The sequence below is a fragment of the Limulus polyphemus genome, unplaced genomic scaffold (genome assembly GCF_000517525.1).
Source record: "Limulus polyphemus unplaced genomic scaffold, Limulus_polyphemus-2.1.2 Scaffold613, whole genome shotgun sequence".
Classification (NCBI taxonomy): Eukaryota; Metazoa; Arthropoda; class Merostomata; order Xiphosura; family Limulidae; genus Limulus; species Limulus polyphemus.
Genome location: NW_013666223.1, coordinates 18,045 through 29,521, shown reverse-complemented (window position 1 = coordinate 29,521; position 11,477 = coordinate 18,045). Strand labels below are relative to the sequence as shown.

The following is an 11,477-nucleotide window of genomic DNA, read 5'->3' as shown; positions in this document are numbered from 1 at the left end:
TGTCATTTTGTTTTATTCTCACCTTATGTTCTTTTTGTCAGTATTTACTTTGTGTACATATATATGTATAACGTTTTGACTAAGAATTTTTATTTTATTTTCACTCCAATGTCAACCAACCATAATATTTAGCTCAATCTCTTGCTCAACTAATATTATTTTTAATCTGACCTTACAGCAACTAAATGTTATATTTCTACTCTCAACACTCCATCTACTAAACATTGTTCTTTAACTTTTAATTTACTTTTCACTAAGTAATTCTTACTTATTCTTCAACTATATATTTTATCCTAACCACATTTAAACTTAACATAATTTTTACAATCGTCTCATCTACACTAAACAATGATTTTTACCTTAGCTTCGCATAAACTAAACATTATTTTTACGTTAGCCTTACCTAAACATTTTTACCTTGGCTACAAATAAACTAAAACATTATTTTAGCATCTTAGCCTTACCTGCACTAAACACTTTTTTATTCTAGCCTTAGCCAAACTAAACATTATTTTTACCCTAGGCTCATAAATATAGCCACCTCGCATTAAAAAACATTCAGCCAACCTCATTCTTGACAGTCAGTTGTACCATTACTTTAGTATTCACTAAACATTGTTTTACTATCACATCATTCAAAATAATATTTATATGATATTATTCAAATAAACCTAATGATTTTACCATGGTCATACACTGGAGTAACAATACTATAACACTCTTGCCTCCTGTTCATATAAACATTGATAATTTGCACTCACCTCGTACGGAACAAAATAATGTTTCGCTCTTACCCAACAGCTGTCTAATCAGTGATTTTTCGCTTGTACTTCATCTTCAGGTAGAAATTACTGTGTTACTGCAACTTCATTCACAATTAAATATGTATTGTTATAGTTTCTTTATTCTCAACTAAAATTTATGTTTTATTGATTTACCTCACTAAACAACAAATTGTTTACTCTCATCTTACCTTGAACTAGATATTATTATTTTACTTTCACCTCATCTGTAAATTAACCTTATTGTTTCACTCTTAAGTCACCCTCTTTCAAACACAAATATTTACTTTGATATTTTTAAAAGCATTCTTAATCAAACGTTATTGCTTACACTTACCTTTCTCGTTACTATGTTCTAGTATATTACATAATTATTTGCTCTCAGCCTCCTTGTAATCTTAAACTATGTAATATTATTGGTCACACTTACCATTCTTTGTTCAGAATATTTAAGACAAAGATGACCACCTGTGATTTAAGTTATCGTTTAAAGCAAGCTTCCCATTTTACGTTGTTTCCTGGAGGCAGGGATGGAATTCATTACTTTTATTATAATTATTATTATTATCTTGTTTATCGTTCGCTATTTTTCAAATTTACTTTCTATCACGTGGTAAACACGTGGCCTAATATTACGCACCACACTGTGGTTCATTAAGACCGTTGATCTAGGAGTCTAAAACTTAACATTAGTAGATAAAGAGTAGCAAAACTATTTCTCTGGACACTCAGCTATTTCTTGTTTCCCCATAAGCTTGCTCATTCTCTGCCTATGAAGTTCACATTGGTTAGGTTGGCTTCCAGCCAATCAGCAGCATAGCACCAGGATGCCCTTTGCCCCGCCTTTTTCCGACACAGTGTTGCATTTACACGCCTCCCGCGTTCATGGTTAGCGGTATTTCACACCACGCTCAATCGTTTTCCTCACTAAACTGTAGCTGACATCATTTGGGTCAAGCTTGTATTATTGTAGCTCTTGATGGCCTGGAGAAGAACGTAGAATATCTGTTTTTACTGTTCAAGTCAACGTGTTGTAGTGAGTAACCAGTTTGGATCGGCGAGACGAGATCTTCTTCTCGAGGTTTAGCGATAACGAACAAAGATCATCGGTAGAAACGACGGTTCCTAGCACGGTAGCGGGCTATGTTGGAGTTCAACACCCCGTCCACCACCACAGCTAGTGCAAGTTCCATGTTGTCCATGTTGAACATGAACATGGAGGCCTCGCGGCAGAACGCTTTTTTCCTGGGCAATCCTCCGCTGGCCGCTCTGCACAATATCAGTGACATAAAGGCGAATCCCATGTCGCCCTATCCTAGTACCCAAACCCTCAAACCGTCGGCTCATGGCACACCACATGGCATTAACGATATTCTTGGCCGGCCACTGCCCACCTCGGCACAGGCGCTCAGCACACTTGGGGCATTACCACGCTTTAGCCTAGGCATGGGGGCAGCGGCTAGCATGTACTTTAACCCAGCCAACGGTAGTCTTCACAAGCTAGGACTGGGGGATCTCCCCGCTAGACCTCACCTCTACTGGCCAGGGATGGTACAGAACCCAGCACTCTGGAGGGATCGGTTCGCTTCAGCTGCGGGTAAGCTGTTCAGCTTTTTCACATCTTAAGCTATGTATCCTTTTACTGTTCAGCCTTTTTCACATCTTATGCTATGTATTCTTTTACTATTCAGCCTTTTTCACATCTTAAGCTATGTATCCTTTTCCTTCAGATATAAGTCTCAAATGTCATTAAAAGTGTGTAACTTCAAGTATTGTGAATTTATTCTTGTTTTAATCTTACACTGCTTCTCTGTTTACTTAGTATATTCTTGTTAGTTTATGCTTTATTTAAAATGAGGTACCGTATTTTGTTATTTTGTGTGTAACATCTAATTTCACACATTTCCTGATAGTAAACAATATAGGAACTTAATCTGGTTATGTGACCAATCGAAACCAGACGATAAATCAAAACTCATATGACCACAACAAAGTTTTTCTAACTTCAAAGCCATACCCACATTTCTTGAATAGGAAATTAACACTAAAACTACTTGATTCACACATTGCTTGAATTATAAGAAATCAGTTTACTTTATTATTACGCAAAAACAGTTCTATAACTTATTAAAGTCAAGCACTTTATGGATATATGAAATGTATTTAGTAAAGCTGTAACAGGCTAATGTAACCATAATTCCATTCAATGTTAGAAACTAGACAAAGTATATTTACATTACGAGTATGCTGACAGAAATTTAAATATTGTCTACCAATCGTTTCTCAGCCATTAACTTATATTAGAACGGATAATTTTTGAGTAACGTGGACTTGAAACAGGTATTATCTAAAATACCGAATTTAGATCATATAAACTTTGGATCACGGATCGAATGGATCAAGTTATTTACAAATAGATCAGTTCAAGTTAAAGATAATTTAATTTACTTTACACAATTAAAAATATACAGTCTGAATTAAATTAACTTTCAATAGAAGCGATGTAAGTTATGAAGTAGATCATTCTAATTAATCAATTGAATTACACAAACTAAAAATAATATATTTAAACCAGTAGAACCATACAAACAGCAAAAATTATAGATACAGTGTGAATCAGCAGAACTATACAAACAGAAAACACATACTGTACAAACTATGATTTGGTGGAACATGAGCAATAAATATAAAATAAATAAATTAACTATCAGTATAATAAAACAAACTGTACAAAGATGCAGTATAAGCTATGATTTTGTAGAAACCACACAAGCAACAAGTAAATACAGTCTAAACTATGATTTTGTAGAACCACACAAGCAACAACTAAATACAGTCTAAACTACGATTTTGTAGAACCACACAAGCAACAAGTAAATACAGTCTAAACTATGATTTTGTAGAACCACACAACCAACAACTAAATACAGTTTAAAGTACGATTTAGTAGAACCACACACAACAAATAGATACGATTTAAGCTATGATTCAGTGGAACCACACGAATAATAAATAGATACAGTTTGTTTGTTTGCAATTAAGCACAAAGCTACACAATGGGCTATCTGTGCTCTGCCCACCACAGGTATCGAAACCCGGTTTCTAGAGTTGTAAGTCCGCAGACATAAATAGATACAGTCTAAACTATGATTTAGTAGAACTACACAATCAACAAATAAATACAGTCTAAACTATGATTTGGTATAACTACACGAACTACAAATAAATACAGTTTAAACTATGAACCACACAAGCAACAAATGGATACAGTCTAAATTATGGATCAACAGAATTATGTTATTACAATTCGATACAATTTAAACTATGGATAATTAGAGCTATGTTATTGCAAGTATATAATGTATAAACCGTAAATCGTTAGAATAAAATAATTACAAAACTGACGTTGAAAATAATAATAGAACCATATCTTATAGACTTCAAAAAGTTGTAAAAGAAAATGTGTGAATAAGACGCAAGTTACATATATTAGTAAATAATATATTGCCATCATTTTGAATTGAGGGTTAACCTGCACTGGACTGACTTCTCGTCCAGCGGAATATGTGTCACTATTCTCACCCGCTTGTGCCTTGAGGGTTAACCTGCATTGGACTGACTTCTCGTCCAGTGGAATATGTGTCACTATTCTCATCCACTGACACTGGAGTAAACACGGACTCCGATTTGACGTATAAAGTATGTGATATATTTAACCCTACATCTTTAAATATCGAACACGTACGGATGTATATATATGTACATGTGTCTATGTACATCACAAAGCTGCACAGTGCACAGTCGAACTAAATGTTTTTACGCTAATTTTAATGTTTCCACTAAGATCGAACTAATTTTAACCTCTTGATTTATACTACTTGCGATAACAGAATCCAAATTAAAAATTCTTACAATGATGCAGTAGAACTTCATGCCTTTGAAGTCTGTAAGAATATATGTAAAATAAAACATTAGAAAATATACCTTAGTATTTCCATCCGATTTTAGGAAAACTGAAAATTAACCTATATAAAGATTTAGTAAGTCTCTGCATAGTGCTGTTGGGCACACAAACACACACATGTATATACTTTCTTACGTGTTCGATCTTTAAAGCTATAAGGTTAAATATACCCCAAACCAAACCCTATACGGCAAATCAGAGTCTGTGCTTACTTCGGTTTGAAGTGATGAGAATGGAATGGATGCCAGGCATCACAGGTTAACCCTTAATTTAAATATTATGGTAAAATGTTATTTACTAATATGTAATATAAGCCTTATTCTCACATTTTCCTTTACAGCTTTGTTGAAGGGTATACAAAATAGGATTTTGCTGTCGTTTTAGGAATACATAATTAATTAGTGTATTGGTGAATGTTTTATCTTACGAACTGAATTACTTATTGACATTTGCTTATCACAAAATATCTTCAAACATTATTCGTATACCTAGTGACATAACAGTTTAATATCATTGAACATTTATCTCACAAAAAGTGTTATCAGGCGTTTTTGTGTAACACTATTAAAGCCTCCCGTAAAGAGTGTTTTCAAGTTATCGGAACCGCTATTCACAGTTAGATAGAACCACAAAAACTTTTTATTATTTCGTATATTTCTTACCTGATGTTTAGTTACATATCTTTAGAACCTCCAAGTATTTCTTGTATTTATTTCTGCTACTCTGTATTCTTCCTAACGTCACTACTTTAAGAGCTATATGGCATGGCCTATGAAATAATAATTTTTGTGTTATTTTATAACGTCACGATTCACGCGTATCAAGTATATCAATAAATATCTGTATTACATTCACGTAGAAAACGTATTTCAACTCAGCTCTGTAACTAAGATTCTAAAAATCATTTAAACAACTTATGAATTAGCTAACCTACCATATATGATACACTGAAATGGCAGAACAATTTTAAATTTCAAAATATATATTTGTAAGAATCTGGAAACTTCTGCCATTAACATAGTTAGTATAAACGTGTAGTTTTCCAGATTTTACTGAACTAATTGTATACGATATTAAAACTTAATACAATCTTTCAGTCCTAAATACATTTTATTGTAACGGAAAATAGCTTATATGTAACTTTTACTAAAGATTGATTTGAGGAGTTCATCTGGGGAACGTGAACAGTTGAGTTTTGATGTCAAATCATGATATGTTTCGAATCTAAGTTTCAAATGGACAGCAACTGCCTGTTGTAGAAACCTACAAATGTAGAGGACGACGTTTCGAAAGTCTTCCGCCTTTCGTCTTCAGGCGGAAGCCTTTTTCGAAACGTCGTCCGCTACATTTGTAGGTTTCTACAACAGGCAGTTGCTGTCCATTTGAAACTTTGATTCATTATGAATACTCTGCCTCAACAACCTGTCAAAGATGATATGTTTCGTAGTTTCGACGTATTAAGCATAGAGAAAACTGAACAATAGTGTCGTTTGTTATTGTGAGATGAATTATATCTCAAAAGAATTTTACTTCGAATATCGAAATTAATAATTGTTCGTGCCAGTAAATGTTTAACATCTCCTTTGCATTACATGTCTGTTTTTTGCGAACTATTGATTTACTTTCCCATGTCTTTAACAGTTACGCAAAGTTGTCTAGACAAGGATGGGAAGAAAAAGAAACACACCAGGCCCACCTTTTCTGGTCATCAGATTTACGTACTTGAAAAGACATTTGAACAAACTAAGTATCTTGCCGGACCGGAAAGAGCAAAGCTTGCTTACGCCTTAGGAATGTCAGAAAGTCAAGTAAAGGTAAAACATCATTCCTGAAGTGACATAGAAACATATAAGTTTTATTTTCTTTCTATTGCTCTTTAACACTTTATGTATTTATTATGAAGCCAAGTACCTTGTTCAGTATATATAGGCAAATTAAAGATAGAGAAAACATTCTGTTTTCTACGTGACGAAAGGTATACAAATCATTTTATAATACAGGGTGTTCGAAAAGTTTGTAACCCTAGAGACTTCAATGAATTTTACAGAATGCGTTCCACCTGCTGTCCTTGCAATTCGAAACAAGTTTGAATTAACAGCAAGATTAACTCGATCTTCTTATGCTTTGACTGCGGTATAATCAGTCCCATATCTGAAATTAAGAAACACTTTAATTCTTCTGTGGTTTCAGACTTTTCGTACACCCTTTATATACATACGATTTTTACTAGACAAGTCACGGAATATTGTTGTCAATATCAAGCTGGTGACTTTGACTGCACTTTAGTTAAACACCATTTTCTCCAGTTTATATATTGCATGTAAAACAATTGCTAATGAGATTTCTTGTGGCTCATTTTTATGTAACTATTCATAGGTTTGGTTCCAAAACCGAAGAACCAAGTGGCGTAAGAAACATGCAGCAGAGATGGCCACGGCTAAGAAGAAGCACGACACGGAGGCGGAACAGCTACGTCAGGATGACAGCTCTGATCAGGAGCTTGATTTGGATGGCGCCGACTGCAAGCGGCTGAAGTCCGACGACGAACAGTCAGACTCAATTCCTCTTGATCCCGAGTCACCAGATAGTTTCTTGGCCGTTTAGAAACTTTGCTCTAGATAAATAGGTTGAAATTTTTTGCGTGACAAAGTGCAATAACATTTTCCCAAAGACCGACCGAACAATAAAATAGAAAAAAAAAGAAAGAAAAAAGAAAAACTTAACAGGTTAGACGAAGTGAATTGAACACAAACGTTGTGATTTCTGTGTTTTATTTGTGACTGATCTCGGTGTACATAATGAGCAATTAAAATAATCTGCTCTAGGATGCTGGATGCTAAGTCTCACTTGATTTTGGACAGCAATGGGGAAAGTTCATCCGCACAGGACAGACGAAGAAAAACGAAAAAAACCAAAACCAAAAAAAAAAAAACAACAACTAAAAACATTAGTTAATTGAAATTGGAAGAGCAGGACGATTAAATCTTATTGTTAAATTGTGATTTAAGTACTTTTAGTTAATTAATGCGCTATGCGACTGAGATATAGGAATCTTCCCACGTGGTTATTGTGTGTTTAACAGATAAGATAATTTGTGTAATTTCGGAGACTATTGTACATATGTTTGTACTTATTTTAGACCAAGCGTGTACTGTTTCATGTAGATTGTCGTGTAGATCAAATCTCCGATGTAATAACTGATATTGATTTACTTTTAATTAGTCACAACTTTGTCCTGGCTCGGAGAACGTTACCGTTGGTGTTAAAACAAAGTATTATCTTTGTATTTCATATTGTTCAACGCTGTACGTTTTACGAGTAAACTTTCATTAAATCATAGTTAGTTTATCTTAACTATTATGAGATTAATGCAAAGATGTAATTCCGAATAACTCAGTCAGTCAGTGTGTATAACGTTAGTCTGGACAAAGGTCAATAAATACTTGTCTTCTGAAGACTGTGCAGATGCACATGTTAAAGTCACACTTATTTGAGTGATGTTTTAAATGATTTGCTCAGACATTACAATATTTTTCAGTAAACCACGAAGATGTCGGATATTAGTATTTTCCATATAAGCATCCATATTAAAGATACACCTTATTGAAACTGTTTTTCGGAAATGAAGTCTTAATTTGGAAATGGCGTCAGCTGAAAAAGGATTTTTTCTGTTAAATATTTCTGTTTAAAGCGATCTTTTATCTATAAAAGACTATTTTACTTTAGGTAGATGGTTTGTTTTTATATAAAGTGTTCTTGATGAGAGCGATGTTTAAGCCGGTATAAGTCGCTTTTCTGCTATGTATAGGTTGTTTTATGTCTATATAAAACAATTCGTGTTTAAAGCGGTCTTTACGTTATGGAAGTTTTATGCCTATATAAACCTTTCTGAGTGAAATCAGTCTTCATATTGATAGAAATCGTTATTCTACATAAGCCGTTGTACATTTTTGCAAGTCGCTCTAAGCACAACCGATTTTTACGTTGATATAAATTGTTATTCAAGTTAAGCTGTTTTATGTCTATATAGATCGTTCTAACCAAAGCTCGTCTTTATAATGACATAATTCGTTATTCTACCAACGTGTTCTATATCTATATAAGAGGCAATCTTTATTGCGATGTATATAGATTTTCTGTTATAGTCAACCCTTGCATCGATAAATGGTTATTGTCCAAAAGGGGACTTTGTGTTCATATAAATCGTATTTTCTGTTTTTCAGGTGCAACGTAACTTGCTAAGCTGCTTCTGCAGAAAACGTTCTTTGATATTTACAGGTCCATTGTCTTATTGCACAATATAATAATGTTTTGTGAACATCAAACTTTACTGCAGCAGCTTTCTAAGGAAAAAAGTACTATTACTAGCGTTTACTTGGATGCAAAGCTATTTATTTAAAATATATGTTGTATTCGATTCGCATTTCTCTAAGTAAGAAACACTTTGGTTTTACATGAATAGGAAATTATCCAAATATGATTTCTTCTATTATACAAAGGTCGAATGTGGGATCATTAAACAATATATGCAGTTGGAATGTTACGTGTTAAAACACAATAAAACTAAACGTAAGAAAGAAAGACTTGTAACCATTGAAATAGATTAGATAAAAAAGACACTCCTTTTGTAGATATAAAACTTGAAAAATCACAGATACAGAAAGAACAGACAAATAGACAGTGCGACAGACAGCAAGAGGGATAGATAGATAAATATGTGAAATATTGATGAATAAATGAACATCACAGATTAACAAGTTTATGGACAGACAAATATATAAATAGTTAGAAAATGCTAATATAAGTTATATTATATTCTTTTTTTTAATCTGGTTTCATTATCATTATTGGCTATATATTATTATTATTAAGTTTTTATTAAATTCTTTGATGTTTGTATATTTATTATAAGGATTATTTTGTTTTGCTACCTTAGCATGTGGGTTTGAGACTATTATAAATCGCTTGAGCTCGCTGCACTTTGTGAGATATTATTAAGATTATGGCCGAAAATATCGCTAAAAGTGAGGAGTATCCACTGAAAAATCAACATTTTAATCATTATAAGAAAGAGCGGTATATTAAATGAGTTATATTCTTTATTGGGTTTATTTTTAGTTGTGATCTATGTAGGTAGCTTGCTTTAAGTGGCAGGTAATAATATCTAGTTAGATTGATCAACAGATTATTAAATTAGATTTACAAGTAGGTAAACATCCAAACAATTGATGTTATACACATACACAGATAGATTTGGGCGTTTAACATTACAACTAAACAAATAACAGCTCTGTTAACTAATTAACCCCAAAGATAAATGAATATATGAGAGGTAAAGATAAATATATGGTAAACACTGAACTAAACTACAAACAGACGAATTATGAATATACAATTTATAAATGTATAAGAATACTCATACACTTGCATTGTAAGTATATACTGTTAATATACATTTGATATCTTCATATATATGTATACCTTGACACAATACACTGAACAATTAACTATTTTCAATTTCATTAGTGATAAAACTTAGATAAATGTTTAAGCAAAGAAAACAATGCTCTGTAATTTTAAACCACGCATAAACAGGAATCCAGAGTATGTAAACCGTATTTTTGCTATAAAACTCGAAGATAGAAGAAAAAAGACTTTAAAAGTCGAAGATATTCAGACATCAGAAAAATTTTAAAGTTAACCTCAGATTCTCTTTAAGAACATCAAGATAATACGCACAAGCACGAGAAAAAAGTTAACAGATATTTACAATTTACACTTCTGGTTGAAATGGTAGAAGATTTACAGACAAATCCTGGGAAATTACAGCGTATTCTTTACACTTAACAGATGTGAATTTCACATGTAAACATGTAGCAGAACTATATATAAAAAAAGTGTACCAAGTTCTATCAACGCTATATTAGAATGTTGGTAGTGATCATTTGCCAGCACTCCAGTTTGATGTTCAATTATACAGGAAAAAAGAAATCGTTATCACTAACAAGAGTTTCAGAAAAATCTTGTAATAACTTTCGAAAATTGGGGTTAGCAATCTCTCATAGTGTAAAAGTTGCGCATTAAATAAGTACAGTACACAGGATGCACAGAATTATTTATCTTCTGCTACAAAAAGCATTTAAAACCAGTAAACCCTTCACTTATAAATACACAGAAAGAATTGTATCACAAACTCTTTACAAAATAGTTAAAACGTTTAAAAGAAATGATGGAAGTTTCGACAGAGTAAGGGTGACTTTACAAAAACGAGTTCCTGCAGGAGAGAGAGTAATGAGCCATGGGAAAGTTTCTGATAGGACATATTTCTATTTAGGAAGGAACCAATAGAATCGTAGAACAGGTTCGGTTCCAGATCTTCTATGAGGAGAATTTATGATTTCAGTAAATTCTTCTTTAACCATACTTAATGATAATTATATCAACGAATAGATAGAGAGATCTACAAGTTAATAGACAAAGCAAACATTGATAAATGATTTCATAAACGTATAAGTACAAATTAATACACAAAAATGGACAAACAAGAGATATTTACAATTAAATATAAATAGATAGACAAACACAGAAAAATACACAATTACAGATATATCAATAAACAAACAGCCATCTTGATGATTAGATAAATAGATAGCTTCGTACAGTTTAGAGCAAGTAGACACGGATTACGTTTAGCTAACGCTGGATGCAGTCAAGAATGATTCGCATCAATA

The 11,477-nt window shown here is 32.8% G+C and overlaps 1 protein-coding gene across 1 annotated transcript; it reads left to right on the top strand.

The window, feature by feature from the left end:
* Positions 1–1,681: 1,681 nt before the first annotated feature.
* Positions 1,682–7,573, top strand: LOC106459463 (homeobox protein Nkx-6.2-like). The gene is made up of 3 exons (XM_013919084.2): positions 1,682–2,379; positions 6,388–6,560; positions 7,123–7,573. The coding sequence occupies exons 1-3, from the start codon at positions 1,926–1,928 to the stop codon at positions 7,348–7,350; spliced, it is 855 nt and encodes a 284-aa protein (XP_013774538.2). The 5' UTR covers positions 1,682–1,925; the 3' UTR covers positions 7,351–7,573.
* The last annotated feature ends 3,904 nt before the right edge of the window (positions 7,574–11,477 follow it).